Raw genomic sequence first — 25,292 nt, forward strand, 5'->3', positions numbered from 1 at the left:
AGTGCACCACAAATTCAGGAAGAGGAGGTGGAAGAGGATGAAGTGGACATTGTAGGCATGGGAGAAGGGGAGGAAGGGGCAAAGCAGGATATTGAGGGTACTTGAGCATCCATCCACCCAAACACAAGGCGCCATGTTCCGTGGATGGCAAGACCAGGCGAAGGAGAAGGAGGAAGACCCTGTGCTGCTGTTCGACCCACAGGAGTCTGGGTACAGAATTACCTCAGCTTTGGGTAGTTTAAGCCACATGACAGCCTTCATGCAAGAGTGCAAAGCCAAAGATACACGCATTCAACACATAAAAACTAAGACTGACGACTATTGGATTGCTACGTTACTGGATCCACGTTATAAGAGATACAACAACTGATCTTGCCCCAATACATGGGACCTAAAATACAGCACTACCAAGAAGTGCTTGTAAGGTACTTGAGCTCAGCCTTTCCAACTGCCAGCAGCAGCAGCAGCAGCAGCCGGGATCCCTTAGGCAGTTCCACCAGCCATGGGAGCCAAACAACTGCTTTAAGCAGCGGTAGAGGTTGGCATGGGCGGCAGAGGTCATCTAAACCAAACTATGCAGGCTTTTTTTCAGTAGAAGCAAGCTGCCAGTCGTGCAGCAATTGCCAATGACACTAAGCAGCGGTACTCAGTCATGGTGCAGGAATACCTGAGCTCTGCATGGGACATCTGCAACCTGCAAAGCCAGGACCCACTGGGCTACTGGGTATCCAAGCTTGAGCAGTGGCCGGAGCTGGCAGAACATGCCATTCAGATCCTTCCCTGCCCAGCCACAAGTGTGTTATCTGAAAGAGCGTTCAGTGCAGCTTGGGGCGTAGTGAGTGACAATGGGATTCCGCTCTCCGTAGAAAATGTCGACCAAGTCACTTTTATTAAAATTAATAAGGCTTGGATCGGCAAGGACTTCAACACCCCCTCTGCAGAGTGTACTGATTAGTCATCCACTGCTGCACGGCCTGCTGACACATGAATGGATGTGCGAGATTCCAATCTCGTCCCTACCTAGTATGTAGCGAAACCACATGAAAGGGATTGGGCTTGGAGGAATCAGCGGGGAATGAAGACCCTGTTGAGCTGGAGTCTAGTCTGGTATCGAGAGCTGGGTACTGGGAGGAGGGGGCGGTGGGCCCTGTGACGGAGCAAGGAGGGCCTTATAACTGAAGTCAATCACCTATGTGGACTGTGTAGAAGCAGTAGCCATTGGAGACATGAATGGATGAGCGAGATTCCAATCTGTCCCTACCTACTATATAGTGAAACCACATGAAAGTGATTGGGCTTGGAGGAATCAGTAGGGAAAGAAGATCCTGTTGAGCTGGAGTCTAGTCTGGCATCGAGAGCTGGGTACTGGGAGGAGGAGGCGGTGGGCCCTGAGATGCAGCAAGGAGGGCATTACAAAATGAACGCCCTCACCTATGTGGACAGTGTGGAAGCAGTAGCTATTGGAGACATCAATGGATGAGCGAGATTCCGATTTGTCCCTATCTACTATATAGCGAAACCACATGAAAGGTATTGGGCTTGGAGGAATCAGCGGGGAAAAAAGACCCTGTTGAGCTGAAATCTAATCTGGCATCCAGAGGTGGGTACTGGGAGGAGGATGAGGCAGTGGGCCCTGATACGCAGCAAGGAGGGCATTATAATTAAAGGCCCTCACCCATGTGGACAGTGTGGAAGCAGTAGCTATTGGACACATGAATGGATGAGCGAGATTCAAATCTGTCCCTACCTACTATATAGCAAAACCACATGAAAGGGATTGGGCTTGGAAGAATCAGTGGGGAAAGAAGAACCTGTTGAGCTGGAGTCTAGTCTGGCATCAAGAGCTGAGTACTGGGAGGAGGAGGCGGTGGGCCCTAACACGCAGTCTGGTCTGGCATCTAGAGGTGGGTACTGGGAGGAGGAGGAGGAGAGCTGGGTACTGGGAGGAGGAGGCGGTGGGCCCTGAGACGCAGCAAGAAGGGCATTACAATTGAAAGCCCCCACCTATGTGGACAGTGTAGAAGCAGTAGCTATTGGAGACATCAATGGATGAGGGAGATTCCAATCTGTCCCTACCTATTATATAGCGAGACCACATGAAAGGGATTGGGCTTGGAGGAATCAGCGGGGAAAGAAGACCCTGTTGGGCTGGAGTCTAGTCTGGCATCTAGAGGTGGGTACTGGGAGGAGGATGAGGCAGTGGGCCCTGATATGCAGCAAGGAGGGCATTATAATTGAAGGCCCTCACCTATGTGGACAGTGTGGAAGCAGTAGCTATTGGACACATGAATGGATGAGCGAGATTCCAATCTGTCCCTACCTACTATGTAGCGAAACCACATGAAAGGGATTGGGCTTGGAGGAATCAGTGGGGAAAGAAGACTCTGTTCATCTGGAGTCTAGTCTGGCATCTAGAGCTGGGTACTGGGAGGAGGAGGTGGCGGGCCATGAGACGGAGCAAGATCGGCATTACAATATAAAGCCATCACCTATGTTGACAGTGTAGAAGCTGTAGCTTCTGGAGACATTGCTTTGTAGGGCACTAACTTTTCCTATCTGCTAGCTTTAACTTTCTAAAATGCAGCATGGACACCCTTGTTAACTGGCATCTACAGCTAGGTACTGGTCAGGCGGCAGCAATAGCAGAAGGAGGAAGAGGTGGTGGGCTCTGGAACAAAGTGTGGACGCCATTAATATCTTGCATTTAGAGTTTTGTACTGGGCAGGTGGCAGCATCATTTACAGCAGGAGGAAGAGGCGGTGGGCTCTGAGACGGAGCAGGGACTGCATTGGGAACTGGCATCTAAAGCTGGTTACTGGGCAGGCCGCAGCATCAGTAACAGCAGAAGAAGGAGGAGCTGGGCCCTAAGAGAGAGTATGGATGGCATTAGCAACTGGCATCTAATCGCCGTATAAGTCATAAGGCATCCTTCTTCACGATCCCCGTCCTCTCGCATACTCCGGCCGGCTAGAAAAAAAAGATTCTGAAAGATTATTCCCCTTCTGATCACTCATGTGCCATTTATACCGGTATTCCCCTTCTGATCACTCATGTGCCATTCAAATTCCCTTTCTGATCACTCTGTGCCTTTCAAGGGGAAATACATACATTTTTTATCATTTGTGGATATCTAGCAAGTGCTATCACAGTTAAATATATGTATTTGTTTCACATAAATACATACGTTTTTAAAGGTTTTAGGATACATATCCAAGTGCAATCAGAATTAAATATCTATATTGTTTGTATAATAATACATCAATGTTTTTGGCTTTAGGGATATATAGCAGAGTTGGATCAGAACTAAAGATCTGTATTTTCTGTAGAGAAATATAGAATTTTTTATGGTCTTTTGGATCTATACAAAGTTCTATCAGAATTAAATATCTAGATTTTTGAAAGAGAAATATAGAAATTTTTATTTTTTTTGTGATAGATTGCAAGAGGTGTCCCGAATTATTGTAAAATACCACAAAAAACAGAAAAAATTCTATATTTATCAATAAAAAAATACAGATATTTCATTATGATAGCACTTAGTATCTATCCAAAAACCCATAAAATTTTCTTTATTTCTGTAAAAAAAATATACAGATACAGCTGGAAAGGCTGAGCACAAGTCCCTTACAAGCACTTCTTGGTAGTGCTGCATTTTAGGTCCCCTGTATTGGGGCAAGATCAGTTGTTGTATCTCAGGGTTGTAACGTGGATCCAGTAATGCAGCAATCCAATAGTCGTCAGTCTTTGTTTTTATGTGTTCTATGCGTGGATCTTTGGCTAGGCACACCTGCATGAAGGCTGTCATGTGGCTCATACTACCCACAGCTGAGGTAATTCTGGACCCACACTCCTGTGGGTCGAGCAGCATAGGGTCGTCCTCCTCCTCCTCCGCCTGGTCTTGCCATCCACGGAACATGCCGCCTTGTGTTTGGGTGGATGGATGCCATGTACCCTCAATATCTTCCTCTGCCCCTTCCTCCCCTTTTCCCATACCTGCATTGTCCTCCCCTACTATTCCACCTCCTCCTCTTCCTGGATTGGTTGTGCACTATGCATAGTAGGCACGCATGTCTGAGATGATGTTTGCAGCATCCGCTCTGTGTCGTGTCCGAGATCCACCATCATCTGTTTCAGCAGGCATATGATGGGGATGGTGTCACTGACACAGGCCTGATCTCTGATGATCATCCTGGTGGCCTCTTCAAAAGGTGACAATACAGTGCACATGTCCTCAATTTGCAGCCACTCTGCAGGGCTGAAAAGAGGTTGTGTGGGTATGTGTCTGAAACGAACAGACTCTGCCACGTAATCCACCACCTCTTTCTGTTGTTCAGCCAGCCGCTGCTGCATGTAAAATGTGGAGTTCCATCGTGTGGCCACATCACAAATTAACCGGTGCACTGGCAGGTTGAGATTTCGCTGTAACTCCACCAATCTGGCACTGGCTGTGTACGACCGGCGGAAATGCGCTGACAACTTTCTGGCCTTCAGTACCAGTGGCTGGAGACCTGGGTAATTCCGAAGGTACTATAAGGTACTATAAGGTTTATGACTTGAGCCAGGCAAGGTACGTGTGTGAGTTTCCCACAAAGCAGGGCTGCCAGCAGATTGGCCCCATTGTCGCACACGACCTTGCCTGGCTGAAGTCTGTTGGGAGTTAGCCATTTCTACTCCTGCTCCCACAAGGCACTTAGAATGTCTGCGCCCGTGTGGCTGAGGGAACCCATTCTTCTTAGGCATAACGTACTGTGGGTTTGCACAGAGGAATGCGTAACTGAATGCATTGGAGTCCACCAGACAGTAAGGGAGGAGCTCTAACGCAATCAGCTGTGCAATTGCCGCATTGATTAGCTTTGTTTTGGGGTCATTTGGGACATATTTCCGCTTGCACTCCAGCATCTGGGGGATAGAAGGTTGGATGCTGCTAATGCTAACTGCAGAAACATTGGACGATGGGGTAGAAGTTGGGGATGGCAATGATGCCTGGTCCTGACTGCTAGCAACGCCACAAACAGCAGCCGATCTGCGTTGGAGCTCCTGCTCACAGCTGGTGGAGCCTGAAAAAGGTAATGATCGGCTACATGCCACACTCAAATTGCTTGTGGCAGAACTTTAGTGGCAGAAGGAGGAAAGGCAGCAGAGGAGGATTGAGCAGTTTGAGCTTGCTTCTTGGGCGGAGGTGGTCGCACAGAGCTCTGTGCTTTCACCAGGTGTTCACGCCAGGTTACTGGGTGGTGGCTTTTTAAATGAGTGCTCATGCAACTTGTTCCAAGTTTGTTTGGGTTTTTGCCTCATTTCAAGTGTTGAGCACACAGTTTACAGATGACCATAGTGTTGTCATCACTATTGACATTAAAAAATGTCCACTGGCGAACATTTAACTGGGCCAAAAGGTGCTCTGGAGCTGGTGCTTGTGGTGGCGGTCCGGGGCTGTTGAGGCATAGCTGTGGGGACAGCTTCCGACGATTTACATCTATGACTTGCCTCACTGGTAATTGAGGAATGCAGAGTGTGGGCAGCTTTTACCCTCTTCCTCCCTCTCCCCCTTTGAGGGCGCTCTGCAACCTCCTCTTCTTCTTCTTCTTCCTCCTCCTCTTCTTCCTGCTTATGATGATCCCCTTGTTCGCCCCATGTCGGATCAAGGACATCATCATCATCATCATCAGATGAGACAGTTTCCCATAGTCTGAAAAATACGGTAGCTTTCTATCTATCTATCTAGCTTTCTATCTATCTATCTATCTATCATCTATCTATCTATCTATCTATCTATCTATCTATCTATCATCTATCTATCTATCTATCTATCTATCTATCTATCTATCTATCTATCTATCTAGCAAACAGTGAAACACTCTACCTATCCGAGTACAGTAGATTTCAGGACTGCACAAATACAGTACAATCCAACAATCTATCTGACTAATAGTGTGAGTGTGACACAGTCTACCAAAGTAAAGCACTTCTTTCACTTTGACAAAGAAAGCAAGCCAAGCAGCACAGAAAGGTTGTGATGCTATCAGCAAATTTCTGTCAGGAGTGGTAAATGAAGGCACGCCTTGGCCTTATATAGGCCAATGGCTGCCTGTGTGGCATGCAGTGACAGACAGCCAATCGACTGTCTGCCACAACAAACATGGAGGGGGCATCCCTGCTCTAATTGGAGGGCACTGTGCATCATGGGGGAGGTCCCCAGTTGTTTGAATGCATTGTGGGAGGGTCGAATTCGGGTATTCAAATCCAGCAAAATTCAGGTCGGGTCCACCCGAATTCAAACAGTCATATTCGGGTCGAACATTAGGACGACCCGAATTCGAACAACAACACTAACTACTACTATTGTACCAGTATAGTACTGCAATAGCTTCTGGTTTAATCATAAACCAGCTTTAAAAAAATACCCAAACAAAATATAATATAATACTAAATGCTGGTTAACTACTCTTTCAAAATACTTTGGAAGTTCTTGTAAAGAGACATGGGAATTATACAGTATTTTAGAAGTATGCAAATTCAGTAAAAAATTTATAAAATATACTTTACCAGCTGGGGTAGAAATTGCCAAGAGAATATGTAATGTAGCAGCACATTGAAATGACGATGGTCCATTTGCAGCCAATTTTCTGAATAAGAATAGGAGGTACAAACATTGATGATATGATGAGTGCTCCATAGATAATACTTAGAGAAGCGACTCCAAGCCCTTCATCTGAATTCAGGCTACTCTAGGGGGGAAAAAACAGTGCTGCAATTGATAACTCAGAAAACTTACATTCATGACAATAAAATGTGTGTATACATATAGTTATACGGAAACATATTAATTACAGATACTTTTTTGACAACCATTAAGAACTGTTAATAAACAAAGCAGGGAGTGACGGTTGTTCAGAGCGGGAATGCTCTCCAGTGTGTAACTCATACATGAATCCATCCTGACATCCACCACTAAAGAGAACAGGGTAGAGCCAAGTCAGGACCTATTCATTTTTCAGGGTAAGATTATTTATATATACACATATTTTACAAGATTTTTTTTTGCCTTTTTAAGTTGAGAGCATTTTTTGCCAGGAACAGCAAGTTTAACATTTTGTTTTAAGGCAGAGAAAAAAAGTTATTTTAAGAATTTTTATCATAGCTCATAAGTAGGTTCTGTGCACAAATAACAATTAATCTCTCAAGGGGAACTTTAAGGGTTTACTTTCCTGGTTTATTTCACAAAAATCATATTTGCCCAGTCTTTCTATCTGTTGCTCCCTCTTAAAAGAGACTTCTCTTCTGCCAAAACATTGGTAGCTGCTTACAACATGTGTGAGGTCTTTTACATAAATCCAATAAGAAGATATTGGTGCCTGGAACCTAACTAAATATCTAATTTATGTAGAATAGACCCTATATATAGTATATATATATATATATATATATATATATATAAAAAAAAATGGGATGTATGTATGTGTGTATGTATGTATGTTCCACCATCACTTGAAAACTTATGGAGACATTTCAACCAAACTTGCCATACATATTAGCTGAGACTCATGTGAGTGCACCAGTCACTTTGTATAGCACTGTGCAATATGTCAGAGCTATACTTGGATGTATGTATGTATGTATGTATGTGTGTATGTGTGTATGTCATTACTAGGAAATGCATGGGGACATTTCAACCAAACTTGCTAGGTTCCACCATTACTCAGAAACACATCAACTCATTTCAACCAAACATGCAAGACATGTAGTGCCCTAGAGCAGGTAGTACTTTCACATTTAAACATTTGTGGACATTTGCCTATTTCCCCTATGCAAGGTTAAAACGTCTTACTTTATTTAACCTAAAAGGGTTAACTTGCACTGTTTAATACTGTGTAATTGCATTTTATGTGTTGTGATATATATCCTGTTCATTATCACTATATTTACATGGCTCTGTGGAAAGGGTTAATGAATACTGAGAGACAATTAGAGAAGCTGGTAATGTTCCACCGCTGCCATAGGGTTTAAAGAAGACCATGTTTTGGAGGGAAAAATCCAGACTTGATTACCACCAAAAAGCAGACAGCCTGACCTTTTAAATGTCTGGTTTTAGCTCTGTTGTTATGTCTCGAAACTTGTTTTTGTCTGGAAAACCTGCTGTGTCATTGCCATTGGGTGTCATTGAAGTTCTAATGTAACTCTATACCAGACGGGAGCTGAAACAATGTATCTGTTTGTGCTGAGCTTCTCCACTTCACTTCACCCTCTAGAAGGTTCTAGTCTAGCAAAAACTGTATATACTGCAGTTAGGGAACAGTGCTTAAAAGAGGAGACTCTGCCAGACTACTGAGTGACCAGAAGAAGACGCTGAGACGGGGATACGCTGCCACAGACCCCGGATCACCCGCCTTGGACCAGGGTACCAGCCTTCTGGAGAGAAAGAGGGACAGCTAGTTTAGGCCTTTCCTCAGCATCAAACCCTTCTTCTGCCAGGGAGGAGACTGGAGAAGCCAGCCTAATGCCTCGCCTGTATTGTTTTGTACCTGAATTCCTCCAGTAAAGGAGCACCCTGGTTCACTGCAGACCCTGACTCTCTGGACTTATTTCCCATTGCGGTGCACCATGCCTTACCATCCCTTCCGGAGAGCAGAAACACATAGTGAAACCTCGACGGTGTCCAGGGGACCCAGCGTAGCGTTGGGACACCTCAAACCGGCCACTGCAGACATATGACTTGTGAGTGCACCGCTGATCTTTGTACAGCGCTGTGCTATATGTTAGAGCTATATTTGGTGATCACTAGGAAATGCATGGAGACATTCTAACAACTTGCTAGACATATGACTCAGACTCATGTGAGTGCACTGCTTATCTTTACATAGCGCTGTGCTATATGTCAGAGCTATATTTAGACGCATGTAGGCCGGACTATAGGATAAGAGAGATAGAGCTACTACATCCAAAGCCTCAGAAACAGTACAACAGCGCGAGAGCTGAAAACAGGAAATGAGAGAAAAAGCTAATCCATCTAAAGCTTCAGAGACACTACAACAGCATGACACCCAAGTACAGGAAATAAGAAAAAGAGCTACTACATCTAGATCTTCAGAGACAGTACAACAGCGTGAGACCCGACTACAGGAACTTCGAGAAAGAGCTACTACATCTAGAGCTTCAGAGTAAGTACAACAGCGTTAGGCCCGAATACAGGATAAGAAAGATAGCGCTACTACATCTAGAGCTTCAGAGACAGTACAACAGTGTGAGATCCGAATACAAGAAATGAGAGAAAGAGCTACTACATCTAGAGCTTCAAAGACAGTACAATACCATGAAGCCTGACTACAGGATAAGAGAGATAGAGCTACCACATCTAGAGATTCAGAAACAGTACAACAGTTTGAGACCTGAGTACAGGAAATGGGAGAAAGAGCTACTACATCTAGAGCTTCAGAGACAGTACAACAACGTGAGACCCAACTACAGGAAATGAGAGAAAAAGCTACTACATCTAGTGCTTCAGAGACAGTACAACAGCGTGACACTGGAGTACACGAAATGAGAGAAAGAGCCAGACAATCACGGACTGCACAGCATTTTAGCTTAGCATTAGAAGGATTCCACTATGATCCACATAAAGACTACTCGCAGCATGCAAGTGTTACCATCGGAAAAATGGAAATGTTTTGTAGTTACTGTCAAGCAGAGAAGTTTAAATCTGAGTCTCCTGGTATTTGCTGCAAAAAAGTGAAAGTCAAACTCTGCCAACTGGAAACACCACCACAAGAACTTTGGAATTACACATCAGCAAATACCTCAGAGTAAAAGCATTTTCTTAATAACATCAGAAAATACAACTCATGTTTCCAAATGACATTATTCCACGTCACATCAGTTGTTCAACAGCCTGGACTATCCACATTCACGGTGCAAGGGCAAATTTACCATGAAGCGGGATCATTATTTCCGCTGCCAGATCAACCACCAAAATTTCTACAACTATATTTTATTGAAAACGAACTAATAGAAACTGACCAGAGGTGCACCTACATCTCAGGAATAAAATTTCAGATTGTCTTAAAGTTATAAATGATGTTTCATGAGCGCAATGTTCTTATTGAAGCATTTAAAACAGCATTGAAAATATGCCATTCATTTAGGTTAACTCAATTTATTTGTATTGTAATTTAATTGTATATTGTACTTATACTTTTAAAACCTGCAAAAAAACATTTCTTTGATTTAACACTATAGGTTTATTTGATTCCTTTTCCTGTATAATATAAGATTGCAAAAAATAAATACCCGGGCAGGGCCGGGTAATCAGCTAGTATATATATAAGTATAAATAGTGTGGTACCATGAAACTGGGGTTTTCTCTATGTATTAATTACACAGGTCAACATGTGAATTTCATCAGATATAATTTTATGTGGGCTTTGTAGTGTTTTTGATGCAGATTTCAAATCTGTGTTAAGTTTTCCTCTAGCAGGTCTAGTTTTTGTGATGCAGCTAATTATATATTGTGTGAAATTTGTTATAAATAGCCTTATAATATTACAACATTTAACAACAGTTTTCTTTTTTAAGGTTAGAGACCGCACTAACTGCTATTGATTTCACTTGTCATCATGCCTACAAATTGCTTTATTGATCCAGACAGTTTCTGTTATGCGTGTGGTTTATTCACGACAAAAGCACAACGTCGCCAAATTACCACAGAACTTAAAAAGATATACAAATTATATTTCAGATGTCCACTTGGTGACCAGGATAAATCTTGGGCTCCATATGTCATCTGTACCAGTTGTTCCAACAGACTGCGTAACTGGCTAGATCGGCGTAAAGCAGCAATGCCATTTGCAATCCCAATGGTGTGGAGAGAACTGCAAGACCATCTAATTGACTGCTTTTTTTGCCGCATCAACAAAAGTGGATTCCCAGGTAAAACTAAGCACAAAATTGTATATTCCAGTCTTGATTCTGCAATTAGGCCTTTTCCCCATGAGGATTCAATGCCAGTTCCCGTACCGCCACATGATGGACTTGCTTATGTAGAAGGTGATGAGGAATGCGCTGGAGTTGCAGCCAGTTACAACCTCGAATTATCTGATCGTGACTACTTGGCCGATGAAGATTCAGTACCAGAGACCTTTACACAAGCAGAGCTGAATGATCTCGTTCGTGATCTAAATCTCTCCAAAGACAAATCAACTTCTTGCTTCAAGGCTTAAACAGAATCACTTGCTTGCAAAGGGTGTAACTGTAACTCACTACAGAAAACAAAATCATAACTTGACAACGTTCTTCACTAGTGGTGGCTCACTGTGCTACTGTCATGATATAAATGCACTGTTTAACAGTTTGTCACAAGAGCAAGTTCCATCTGAATGGCGTGTCTTCAATGGTTCTTCTAAAATCTTGAAAGAAGTCTTACTGTATAATGGTAATTCCAAACCAAGTTTACCGATTGCCCATTCCGGTAACCTTAAGGAGTCCTATGACAACATTGAATCACTACTTGAAGCAATCCAGTATAAAACACACCAGTGGAACATCTGTGGGTATTTAGGGTTATTGGCTTGCTGATGGGAATGCAAGGAGGATTCACAAAATATTGCTGTTTTCTATGCCTGTGGGACAGCCGATCTACGGGAGACCATTATGTCAAGCGTGATTGACTAGCAAGAAATACCTATAAGCTTGGAACAAGCAGTTTCAAGTTTCTGCCTCTGGTTGTTCTGCATAAAATATTTCTGCCAGCTCTCCAAATCAAGTTAGGCTTGATGAAGAACCTTTTAAAGGCCATGGGTAAATCCAACTTCACTGGTTTTCAGTACCTTGTTAATAAGTTTCTAAACATAAGCACTGCAAAAATGAAGGAAGAAATATATATAGGGCCACAGATCAAGTCTGTTTTGCAGGATGATGTTTTCAAACAATCTTTCTCAGCAGCTGAGCTAGAAGCTTGGGATGCATTCAAGTGGCTGTGTGAAAATTTCCTTGGCAACCATAAGTCTCCTGCATACATGGAAGAGTTCAGATTCTGCTTGATTAATACAAGAAACTGGGTTATCACGTCATTAAAAATACATTTTTTACTCCTGGGGCGGAGCCTGTGGCGGTGCCCATATCTTATCTGTGCTCCGATCCGCAAGGTTTCCTTTGATCGTTTCCGCGATACACCTGGGGTTCCCAGTCGTCTCCTCTTGATCATAAGCCTCCTCTGCATCTCCTACACCACCAGAATCCATCAACGAAGCACGCCATTGCCACTAGCCCAGAATCAGTGCTCATCATTGGCACTTGTGTTTGGCGACCATCTTGGCCGCATGGCCAGAGCACTTAACCACTGCAACTTTATCCCCTGTGAAGACTGCACAGCATTTCTCTCCTCCACGGCAACCTCTCCTCTCTTCTGTGGAATCGATGTGTTTTTGGCAGCATTTCTCGTATCCCACTTCCCTCTGGTGAGTGAACCGTATCTTACTGATTCTACTGGTCTGGACATCCTTATGGCTCCTCTATCTGTTCTTTGGAGTCACTGAGCAATTGCACAGTGTATGCTCCTTGCCTGGTGACAGGGAATACAGGATTAACTGCCCTTTAATATTACCTCAGTGATAATTACTCCATATTACCTGTAACTCTCTGAGTGGGGGATCTTAAAGCATTTTTACTTTGGTGGCAACCTACACTTTTACTTCATTGATTTTTCTGCCGAAGCATTACACTTGATATACCCTGTGATAAGCCCTTGGAATCTGCATTTTGACCGCGTAGCCTAAACACTCGACCAATATACCAGCATCTCCTGAGGGATTTCTACAACAGCTAGCCCACTCAGATTCCTTTCCTCTATATTCCTCCACATACATACATACACAATTCTCTTTGTGTACCTCACAGTGTCAAGTGTGGATTTCCCTTTAAAACATCCTCACCCCAGGGGATGTACAAGTATATTACCCATTCTACTCGGATTGCAATGGGGAAACATAACAAAGGCAAGGGAGCATTTAGCTCTCCAGACCACAATACTATTGCAAGTTCTCCCTCAATACCTCACGGGCATGATCTATTTTCATCATCCATGGACTTACTTGTAATTACACCTATGCCGGCAGAGTCGCAACGCCCCTCTTCCTCTACAGCTCAAGAGGTTTTTGATCTTCTGTCACCTTAGTTTGACATGAAATTCAATACGCTACAAGCCTCAATTCATCAAGCCCTGTTGCAACCCTAGTAAGCCCTAGTTGCAATCTCTAGTAACCCCTCACGGGTGACAGAACTAGAGCAGAGGGTTAGTGACCTAGAAGACCAACTGCTTTCACAACAATCCACCTCATCCCTGCAAACCACTCAAATAGCATCTCTTACAGAGAAGTATGAGGATTTAGAGAATCATAACCCACGCTCCAATTTATGTTTTCTGAGGATACTAGAAGTGCTTAAATACCCCGGTCTGCTAAAGTTTGTCACAGTAGATCTTATGCGAGCACTCTACCTGGATCCGCTTTCTTCACGTATGAACTTGATTCCATATGTTTTGTTTTCCTCATTGTTTTGCGGATTACATGTTTCTTGAATGTGACTAATATATTTATGTTATATGATTAGTGCAATCTCAAAAGAATCTGCACAGGTTCATTTTACTGTTCATGCTACTTTCAGTTACCTCCTTTAGGGATATTTTATGTGTCCTTTCTAAGATTATGTTTACATGGTGGTGGACGGGAGGTTGTTTGCACATTTGTTTGGAAGCCCTGTCCCTTTGGATCTGCTTGCTGCGATTTTTTTATTGGTTCCAATGTGTTCAGCATTACAGGATAACTATTGTTCTATATTTTCTCAAGTCCTTTAAGTTTAGTGCCTTCCCTTGCTCAGGGAAAGAAAGTACAGTTTCAAACCTATTTAAAATAAAAAAAAAAATGGTTTACAATGTATCACTCATTTTACTAAATTGGTACATATCTTAGGAACTGTGTTATAAAGCTCCCATTATTTTGTTATAAGGTTGTTGTGCTATACATTTGGTAGGTTTGTTATGCCTTGATAATTAGTTTAGATGGGATGGCCTGGGACAATGCCTTCTGCTGTATTAAAGGACTTAACATCGAGATGAGAGTTGTGATTACTTTACCTGATCCAGGATGACTGCCCAAGGTCATATTTCTGATCCTTCTCCAGCAGCCCAAAGTGAACTTAAACTGGTTTCTTGGAATGTAGGAGGCCTTAATAATCCCATTAGGCGCCACAAAGAGACTTCTCATTTAGGCTCAGTCCACATCTGCAGATATCATATTCTTGCAAGAAACACATTTGAAACAAGGGGATACTTTGCGGCTCCCAGGACCCTGGGTGGGTGAGGTGCTCACTTCCTTCTACACTAAAAAAAAGAGGGGTAGCTATAGTTTTTCACAAAGCCCTGAGTTATCATCTACTACAAACACAAATGGATCCAGGAGCATGATTTATATTGGTAAAATTGATGATCCAGGGTACTGTTTATTAACTTCTCAACATATATGCCCCTAGTGGTCCCAATGCCCAATTTTTCATTCACCTCTCGGAAACTCTGTTGTCTGGAGATTACCCCAATCTGATTATTGGTGGTAACTTTAATACGGCTCCTAATCCTGAGGTGGACAGGTCGGAGGCGCATACATCCCCCCGCCCGCAGGCCTTTCACACCTTTTTGATTTCACTCATAGATCCCTGGAGAACTAGAAACCTGACACAAAGAGACTACTCTTGCTGGTCCAGTATGTGCAAGACTGTTTACCGAATTGATTTATTTTTAACTGTAGATACCTTTTTTCATAAAACCTCAATGGTATTATACCATCCCATATTTGAGTGCACAGTCTGCCATATGTATGCACAAATGAAGCAACAGCTCCTAGGTGAAAACAGCTGTGACAGATGTGAGCAAGTCGCCTTTCTGGTATCTCACATTGGAGAGCTGGAGAAGCGCATTGCAACACTGAAATCACTGGATGACCTTGAGAGGGGTCTTCTGCTCACTGAGCAGGCAGTTAATGGCTTAGATGTGGAGGGTGGAGAGGTTAATCAGGATGAGCATGTAGGGAGTTGGGTTACTGTAACTAGAGGGAGGGGTAGGGGCTCCCAGAAAAGGAAGGCCAGCCCTGCGTTTGAGCACCCTAACATGTTTGCAAAGTTATGTGAAGACGTGCAGGTGGCAGACCCAGTGGTGGCAACTCTAGATGTTACTGCTACCCCTAACAGCCAGGAGATCAACACATCTAGTAGTGGTGGGGAAGGAAATGCAGGAAGGAAAAGACAATTGGTAGTCATAGGGGATTCTATGATCAGGAGGATGGATAGAATAGTTTGTCGCCCAGATCCCTTTAACCGAATAGTTTGCTGTCTCCCTGGTGCCAGGGTTCGGCATGTGGTGGACCGACAAATTACTGGGAGGGGCTGGACAGGACACAGCTGTCTTGCTCCATGTTGGAACCAATGACAATATAGATAGAAGATGGAGGATCCTTAAAAATCAGTTTAAGGAACTAGGTTTCAAGTTGAAGAAAAGGACCTCCAAGGTTATATTCTCTGGAAAGTTGCCTATTCCATGCGCAACACAGGAAAGACAGAGTCAGGTTTGGGTTCTTAGAGCACTGGGTTGACTTTTCATTGGGGTACAGCCTACATGCCAGAGATGATTTTCACCTAAATACCTAAATAGAGGGGGGGGGTCTGCTGTGCTAGGAGAAAGTTTAGGTGGAATGGTGGATGGATATTTAAACTAGGACGGGGGGGGGGGGTGGCAAAAAGATCAGACAGGGGCCAGCCACTAGTGGAGGGTGGATTTGGGGATAGTTGGGGGGAGGGTTATGGATAAATATAATGAGTTTCCCATGTTACACACAAACTTTGGATTGCGCAGTACTATTTGTACGGAAAAACAATCAAGGATTTGGCAAACAGTGCTGGTAAATGCAGCAATGGTTTAAAGAGTCTGTTCACCAATGCTAGAAGTCTGGCAAACAAATTAGTGGAGTTGGAAGCCTTAATGAATGAAGAGCAATTATGACTTAGTTGGTATTGCTAAATCCTGGCCTTTGTTCTTAACATGATTGGGCTGTCAAAACCCCTGGTTTTATTCTCTTTCATAAAGACAGAGTCAAACGAAAATGTGGTGGTATCTGTCTATATGTGAGAAGTGATCTGAAAGTGAATGTGAAAGAAGAAATTGTTGATGGAGCATGTGATGAGCTTGAGACATTATGGGTGAAATTGAATGTGGGAATGCATAATGCACAATTCATTATTGGAATCTGCCCCAAAGTGCTCAGGAATAAATAGATTATCAACTACTAGCACAGATAGAAAAAGAAGCAAAAACTGGAATTGTTATAGTAATGGAAGATTTCAACTACCCTGACATTGATTGGAGTAATAACACTACAGGAACAGCAAAAGAAAGGAAATTTATGAATTTATTTACAAGATAATTTTATGGTACAGTTTATAGAAGCCCCAACTAGAAATCATACTCTGCTGGTTCTAGTTCTTTCTAACAATGCAGAGCATATTATGATTTCATTTATTATAAGCTGTAAACAGGAAGCAAAAACAGGGAGGATAAAAACATTTAATTTTAAGAGAGCAAATTTTCCATTATTAGGGGCAGCTCTCTGTGACTTAGACTGGGAGACAATATTGTCCTCAATGAACACTGAACAGAAATGGGAATGTTTCAAGTCTGTTCTAAAAAAGCTTACTGAAAAATATATTTCAATGGGTAAAAAGTTTAAGAGGCTAAAATTAAAACCTATGTGGCCCACAGCTGATGTTTAAAAAGCTATAAGGAACAAGAAAAGGGCATTCCAAAAATATAAACATATTTTTTAAAATATTTATATTTTTTAAGATAAAATGTGCAAAACTTCAAAATGAAAGACAGATTGCAAAGGAAAGTTAGGCAAACCCCAAAACTGTTTTTAAATATATTAAAAGCAAAAAGATCTGCGCGTGTAGGCCCCTTAAACCCCCTAACGGTAATCCCGAGTGTGAGTGGAAAAAACTTGCAAAAAACGGTAACCCTGAGTCACACTCGGGGTAACTTTGGAAGCCCCCCTTACCTCTGCCCCGTGCAACAGCGGCGATCGGACGATCCCGCTGTGATGCCAGGGCGCCTTTTCGCCGGGGGGCGTGGTGGGGCAGGAAATTTAAAAGCAGATTACTGAGTAACCGGGTCATGGCCACGCCACTGCCACTACAAACATATATGCCCATCTGATTGTATATTGTACGTGTCCCATTGTAGATTAATTTATTGCACCAACTTTATTCTCCTCATAGCTTTATCTGTTCACTATCCCTTAGTTCCAGCTGAGTGCGCATTGATATTTATTGGCCTGCCAACCCCTTCTCTCCCCAGGTTCAACTGTTATCCCAAATTCCTTATACTCTGATCAGTCAATCCATAAACAGGGCCCAAAGCACTTCTATTTAAACAACAGGCAAGGTCACGTTGGGACCCTGCTCAGGTGCCCAAATCTCAAGTGCCAAAATTATAAGTGCAATGGGAATTAATCCAGGGAATTGACACAGGAATTGGAACAGATTTGGACATACTATTTTACTCTGCCGCTCCCATCTCCTGCCTTTGGACTGACTTATCCATCTGACCTCCTCTGCTGCTGCCTTTCTGAACTGGTGTTTCATCAAACCACCTCTTTGACTGAATCATCATCCCTCACTCCTGGGACTCAGCATGTTTACAAGCCTCACTTAAACCCATATTACTGGACTGCTTCTCTTGGACTTCAGTTTGCCACATTGTTTAATGTATGCATATGGTTCCCAATTATCTGTAAATATGTATTATTCAACCTTTTCTCTCTTTGTTGGCACTACTCCCTGTCCTCCCCTCATAATTAATTGTCTCTCTGCTCCTTCACTCTCCTTTTTTTTCTGTCTGCTCCTGCACCTTTTTTCCCTACTGATACTCTCTGGTGACATCTCACCCAACCCTGGTCCCCCACGCAGCCTCCCCCTTCCAAATACTCTCAGCAATACACTCCCTTCTCCTAATCTCATCCCCATTCACCCTACCCATAAGTCCGTACCCCCTCTTTCTGGCAGGCTATGGAATGCCAGATCTGTTGGTAACAAATTAACCTCCATACACAACCTTCTCCTTTCTAAATCTCTGAAATTTCTGGCTCTCACTGAAACTTGGCTTTCCACCTCTGACTGTCTCTGCTGCTTCTCTCTCCTATGGAGGCCTGCACTTTACACATGCCCCTAGACCTGGCAACAAAGTAGGGGGTGGCGTGGGTCTCCTTCTCTCACCTAGCTGTACATACAGAGTCCTTCCTACCCCACCCTCTCTCATTTTCACCTCATTTGAAGTCCACTCTGTCCGTCTCTTTAGCCCCTTACCCCTCATTGTTGCTTTTGTGTACTGCCTCCAGGCCCAGTATCACAATTTTTGGATAACTTTGCATCCTGGCTCCCACACATTCTTTCCCATGACATGCCCACCCTCATCCTTGGTGACTTTAATGTTGCAATGGATGAGCCAAACCTTCCCTCCTCAGGCAAACTGCTCTCCATTACCTCCTCATTTGGACACAGAACATCAATTGCCCCACACAATGGCCAGACACACTTTAGACCTGGCATTTTCTAAACTCTGCAACCTCACCCTCCTTGACAACTTACCATTTCCCCTTTCTAATCAAAACCTTATCCCCTTCAACCTATCAAACTCTTGCCCTCCCTTGCCACATCCCAGACCTGGTCAATGGCAGAGAGATATCTGTAACCTTGACCACAACCTTTTCTCAAACTGGCTTGTGCCCCTAACCCCCGCTCTCTCAAAAATCACCCCCCCAGATGAAGCTGCCACCATGGTAAACCACTCTCTTTCCTTGGCTTTGGATAATGTTGCCACTGCCACCTTCCGCTACCCCCGTCCTGCCAACTCCCGACCCTGGAACAACAATCCCACCAAACAGCTACAAAAGACTGTGCGCGCAGCTGAGCGCAAGTGGAGGAAATCTGGCCTCAGCGCTGACTTCATGGACTACAAAGCCAAGCTACAAAGCTTTAACACAGAGCTCACTGTCACCAAGCAAAATTATTTCTCCACAGTCATTTCCTCTTAAGCCTCCAACCCACGCAACCTCTTCTCTACAATTGACTCCCTTCTAAACCCCACACCTGCTCCCCCACAACATCCTTCTCTGCCCAAGACATTGCCACCTATTTTAGAGATAAAATAGACAAAATTAGACATGATGTCTCTGCCCACCGAACCACTCCAACCATACCCTCCTCTTCGACCTGTAAATCATCATTGGCCTCCCTCAGCCCTATTACTGTGGACGAAGTCTTATCTCTTCTCTCATCATCTCCGTCTACTACCTGTCCACTTGACCTAATTCCCTCTGATCTACTCAGTGCCCATTCCTCCACCCTGGCCCCTGCCCTAACCAAACTATTCAACTTCTCCCTTTTCTACTGGTAAATACCCCTCAGCTTTTAAACATGCCATAATTCACCCTATCCTAAAGAAACCCTCACTGGACCCCTCCCTACCCTCTAACTACCGAACTATCTCTCTTTTCCCATATGTCTCTAAACTTCTTGAACGCCTTGTCTACAAAAGACTCACCGATTACCTGAGCACCAACTCTCCCTTACTAAAGTGGCCAATGACCACATCAGAGCTAAGTCTCAAGGCAGCTTTTCTCTGCTCCTTCTCCGTGATCTTTCCTCTGCCTGTCTGACCGCTCCTTTCAAGATTCTTTCAATGGTAACTCCTCCTCACCCACTCTCCTCCCTGTTGGTGTTCCCCAAGGGTCAGTCCTTGGACCAGTTCTCTTTTCTCTGTACACCTCCTCTCTCGGTAATCTCTCATCCTCCTTTGGCTTACAGTACCATCTGTATGCTGACGACACACAAATCTATCTGTCCACTCCTGGCTTGTCTCCCTCGGCCCTAGATAAGGTCTCATGCTGCCTGCCAGCCATTTCATAATGGATGTCTGACCAATTTTTAAAACTCAACCTGGATAAAACAGAACTCATCATTATCCCCCCATCATATTCCAAATCCCCCCCTGACATATATCTAACAGTTAACAACACTGTTATTCAGCCCTCCCCTCAGGCACGTTGTCTTGGTGTCACCTTTGACTCTGCCCTCTCATTTATCCCCCATATTCAGAAAATTTCCAGGTCCTTTTTTTTCACAGGTCACTTTCACCTATGCAACATCTCCAAAATCCGCCCCTACCTGTCCCCTGAGACCACCAAACTCCTTGTACATGCTCTTATCTCTCGTCTGGACTACTGTAACATCCTCCTCTTTGGTATTCCACTAACCCGACTCTCTCCTCTACAATATATTATGAATGCTGCAGCCAGACTCAACCATCCTTCCCACCGCTCCTCTTCCGCTGCATCTCTTTGTAGTTCTCTTCATTGGCTTCCATTTCACCTGAGAATCAAATTCAAGCTCTTGTGCTTTGCCTTCAAATCCCTACACAGGTATTGTCCCACTTACATTTCTGACCTGGTAAAAAAGTACTCCCCCAGCCGCTCTCTCTGCTCCTCCAATGACCTACTAATGACTTCCTCACTCATAACCTCATCACACGCACAGATACAAGACTACTCTAGAGCTGCCCCAACTCTCTGCAATGGTCTTCCTTGTCCTATTATGCTTGCTCATACTTTCTGCTCATTTAAAAGAGCACTTAAAACCCATTTATTCAAACTTGCCTACCCATCTTCTTCTGTCTTTTGAAACCACTACATATCCCCCTCCTATTGTGTGTAAATTCCCCCACCTACTAGATTGTAAGCTCTTCGGGGCAGGGTCCTCCCCTCCTGTATCACTGTCTGTATTAGTCTATCATTTGCAACCCCTATTTAATGTACAGTGCTGCGTAATATGTTGGCGCTATATAAATCCTGTTTATTATTATTAATAATAATAATAATAATACTATTAATATGCTGCCTTGTTTGCTAACATATTACTTGCAATCTTCACACTATAAAAGAACATATCCTAGAAACATTTTTTTATTTTGTTTTATGCAAGTAGGCTGGACAACAACAAGGTGCTCCACATCTGAGGTTTGCAAGAAGCAGAAAGTGGGTACCGGTGACCAAGGATGACATTTGGCTATTTTTGACCTGGGTGATCTTGCAGGGAGTTCTGGGCAAACCCGTGCAGAAGTGGTACTGGCCCAAGAATAGAATGATTGCCACTCCATTCTTTGGCACAGTCATGCCATGAATACTTCATAATGAAGTACCTGCACTTCGCAAACAATGAAGAATTTGATGAGACTACCCATCCTGCACCAAAACTGAAGAAAATTTGGGAAGTGTCTCAGATGATTCTACAAAATTTACAGCAAACCTATGTGCAAGAAAGAGATGTCAGCACTGACAAAAGTCTAATGGCTTACAAGGGGAGGCTCAGCTGTGTGCAGTACATTGCGTCATAAAGGGCACTATTTGGCGTGAAAACGTATATGCTGTGCAAATCCTCATCTGGCTACATTTGGAATATAGTACTGTTCACTGGAAAAGGGACACAGTTCAACCCCAGATACAGCCATTCTGGATTTGCAACATCTTCAGTGCTATCCCTCATTGAGCCATTGCTAGATCAGGGCTGTTGTGTCACAACTGAGAACTTCTACACCTCTCCTGAGCTTTATGATCTCCTTCTGCAACACAGAACAGATGCCTATGGAACCGTTAGGGCTATCCAGCCCAACCTGCCATCACTGTTTGCAAAAGGAAAGCTGAAGACAGGAGAAATTGTTGCCTGGCAGAAAGGCAAGATGATGGCCCTGAGATGGCGTGACATGAAAGATGTATGCCTGATGAGTACTGTCAATGATGGCCCCATCGTTCTGGTACACACAAAATGTGGGAAAGAAGTGATGAAGCCACAGGTGGAGATTGACTACAACAATATCATGGGAGGTGTCGACAGGACTGAACAAGCCATGACATTCTACCCAGCAATGAGGAAACAGCAAAGGAATTACTACAAAAAAATCTTCAGGCATCTAGTTGAGCAGTGCCCATGGAATGCCTACATTCTGTACAAAAAAATAGTCAGAGGCCTGTGAATCATTCAGACTTCATTTTGCAAGTTTCTGAATCCATAGTCAAGAATCACCAAACAACATCAGTGGCTATGAATAGACCTGGAGGTCGTGCTTCCACTGTTGTCCACCCAGAATGCCTGACTGGTCATCACTTCATTGAATACATCCCACCAACCCAGAATAAGGTGGCACCTACAAGGATGTGCGTGCTTTGCTGCTCAAAGACGGATGACAGAGGAACGAAGAAACGCAAAGAAACCAGGTTCTACTGTCCTGACCATGATGATGTTGACTTTTTGCAGCCCCCTGCTCCAAAATCTACCACACCCGGGATGTCTACTAAAAATGTAAATTTTTTTTTTTTCTAAAATCTGCATTTAATTTATAAACCATTGTTTGGAAAATTTCAGTGAGAAATGTTTGATAAAATATTTTTTTTTATAAATTACAAGTCCCAATTCACCCCCTGTAGTGCCCAGAGATTGTAGTAGAACTGCAGAGGTCATCTGCAGTTCAGTTTCCCACGTAACGTCAAAAGTGGGAAAAAGTGGGAAACTGAACTGCAGATGACCTCTGCAGTTCCACTACAATGTCCAGGCACTTGTCCCCATTCATCCCCTGTAGTGCCTTGTATTCTTAGATAGAGAAACTCTATCTAAGAATACATAGTACAGCGCTGCAACATCAATTGCTGTTGCCGTGCTGTGCTTTTACTATGTATTCTTAGATAGAGTTTCTCTATCTAAGAATACAGGGCACTAAAGGTGATGAATGGGGACAAGTCCCCATTCATCCCCTGTAGTGCCCAGAGATCGTAGTAGAACTGCAGAGGTCATCTGCAGTTCAGTTTCCCACGTGACGTCACGTGGGAAACTGAACTGCAGATGACCTCTGCAGTTCTACTATGATCTCTGGGCACTACAGGGGATGAATGGGGACTTGTCCTTTTGAGCATACTATTAAGGAGGAACTGGCAACTCTTAGAAAAGATGTATCCATCAGGATGGATGATTTTGAAAAAACAACGGCTGACTTACAACAATTGCTGATGCAACAGGATGACCTAGAAAACAGGAACAGACATAATAATATCTGTTTGAGGGGTCTCCCGGAAGACATAGCCCTCCCCCCCCCCCCCCCCCCCGCCACAGCGATTTTCAACTCTCTCCTTCATGCTGCCTCTGATTCCGTAATTGATTGAAATTGATTGCATCCATCGTGCTTTGGGTCCCAAGAACCCCGACCCCTCCAGGCCGTGAGATGTTATTTGCAGGGTGCACTCCTTTGCGGTCAAGGAGGCCATAATTAGAGCAGCAAGGCAACAGAAACCTCTCCTGTTTCAAGAATGTGAGATACAACTGCTAAAAGACCTTTGCCGCCATACACTCCTGCTACGCATGGCTTTGTGGCCGGTTTTCTTAGCTCTAAGGCAATGGGAAATTCCATATCGCTGAGGCTTCCCATTTCAACTTACTGCACACAAAGAAGGAAAGACAGCGACCTTTCGATCTGAAGTGGACCTTCCATCTTTTTCGGCAACATTCAACTTACCTGCCACCTCTATTCCTGATTGGCAGGCGACGCTTTAGCCCCTGACACTCAGGCTCTGCAATGGCGCATGCAGACCAGCAGATGCCGGCGATGCCTCGCTCAACCTCATCGAGATGGACTTACCTGATTGGGCTTCAAAATGGGTTGGGCTTTTGCTATCCATTGTCCTCACCTCAGGAACTTTTTCCTCTGAAGTTTTGCACTACTGTGTTCCTCTGGTTTCCAAAAGACATTCAACGCACCCCATCAGGGGAAGGGACGAGGTAACTATGTAATATATCTGACTGTTATGTGGTTTGTCTGCTTGGCCAATCACATGATTGATTACTCTGCTGCTGTGTTTGATTTTTCTTATTATGCCCAGTAATACATCACTAAATACCTCTACTGCCGGGCTGCTGTCTAGATTTACGGTTATTTATGTTTGCTTATTATGTACTTTGACCTATTATTCTACACCCAGAACTACTGTATGTGGCATTTTTGCTACGGTGTTACTAATGCCAATTATAATTATTATTGTTCACACTGGGCCTTTTGTGGGGGGCGGGATGGGGAGCCCCCCCATGCTGTCGTAGAGTTTTACTACTCCCCCACTTAGGCCTCTCAGGTTATCTGAGACTCGACACCTTTTAGTGCCTTATATACCCTTGGTACCCCCCTACCTTCCCTAACTGGTTTCCTTCCTCCCCCCCCTTGTGTCCTACCCCTATCCCGCTACTAGTTATCTCATACCCACTCCCCTGCCCCAAAAACCAGGTTACACAACCTAAGACTCCTGCGGTTTAACCAAACCTTACTGTGGTGATCTACTGCTTTCCATATGGACCGTATTAAGTTAGCAACATTCAATGTCAAGGGACTGAATGTTCCGGAGAAAAGTTCAGCACTGTTGTCTGAATTGGTGAGGCTCCGGGTCCAGGTGGCGCTACTCCAGGAAACTTATTTTAAATGTACCAAAAAACGATTTTTAAAAAGGATGCTTGAGAAACTGGATGAGTTTGCAGAATGCCTGCTTTTATGTGGGGGTGACTTGAATTTTGCCCCTGATCATGACTTGGATACATCTGGTGCGGCGGTGTCGGCTAGCTCACAACTGTCTGCTCAATTGAAACATTTGCACCAACATCAACTGGTTGATCAACTGGCCGATCCTGAATCCAACTGGAAGAGATTACACCTTCTATTCCCACCCACACTGCATGTATTCACGCATTGACCATTTCTGGCTTAAACAGGTGGATCTGATGTAGGTTTTGAACTGCAAGATAGGAAATATTGCATTCTCTGATCATGCACCAGTGCTTCTCACGTTGCACTTAGCTTATGCCTCCCCCAAGTCTTGGCATTGGAAATGTAATGAATCACTTTTGGCTGACCCAGTGGTCACCGCGGGGCTGTCTTCTGAAATGAGGAGTTATTTTACCCTAAATGTTGCTCCTGAGTGCTCCCCTACTGTGATCTGGGAGGCGCACAAGGCAGTAATTAGGGGATCCTTATAAAGCACGGGGACAGATTAAAGAAGGAAAGGCAGGCTGAAATTGCTCCCACCATCAAACGCCTACAGGAGTTAGAACTCCTACACAAGCGGTCTCTGGACAAACAGTTGGGTTCAGAGTTGGCTCATTTACGAAGAAATTAGCCTACCTAT

At 43.9% G+C, this 25,292-nt stretch overlaps 2 protein-coding genes across 5 annotated transcripts in view; one reads left to right on the plus strand and one right to left on the minus strand.

The window, feature by feature from the left end:
• UNC93A (unc-93 homolog A) overlaps positions 1–25,292 on the minus strand; it is a 191,121-nt gene that overhangs the window by 141,993 nt on the left and 23,836 nt on the right. For all 4 annotated transcript variants that reach the window (XR_011920418.1, XM_072409182.1, XM_072409184.1 and 1 more), the window contains exon 2: positions 6,544–6,725. Coding sequence is in view for 3 of the 4 variants with exons in the window: in XM_072409182.1 (XP_072265283.1) it covers positions 6,544–6,725 (182 nt within the window). In the remaining variant the exon portion in view is untranslated. The remainder of the gene's footprint in view (positions 1–6,543; positions 6,726–25,292) is intronic.
• The window catches only part of LOC140329846 (general transcription factor II-I repeat domain-containing protein 2-like), a 117,002-nt gene that overhangs the window by 63,254 nt on the left and 28,456 nt on the right, over positions 1–25,292 (plus strand). The gene's annotated exons all lie outside the window — the stretch shown is intronic.

This window comes from Pyxicephalus adspersus, chromosome 4, assembly GCF_032062135.1.
Source record: "Pyxicephalus adspersus chromosome 4, UCB_Pads_2.0, whole genome shotgun sequence".
Lineage (NCBI taxonomy): Eukaryota > Metazoa > Chordata > Amphibia > Anura > Pyxicephalidae > Pyxicephalus > Pyxicephalus adspersus.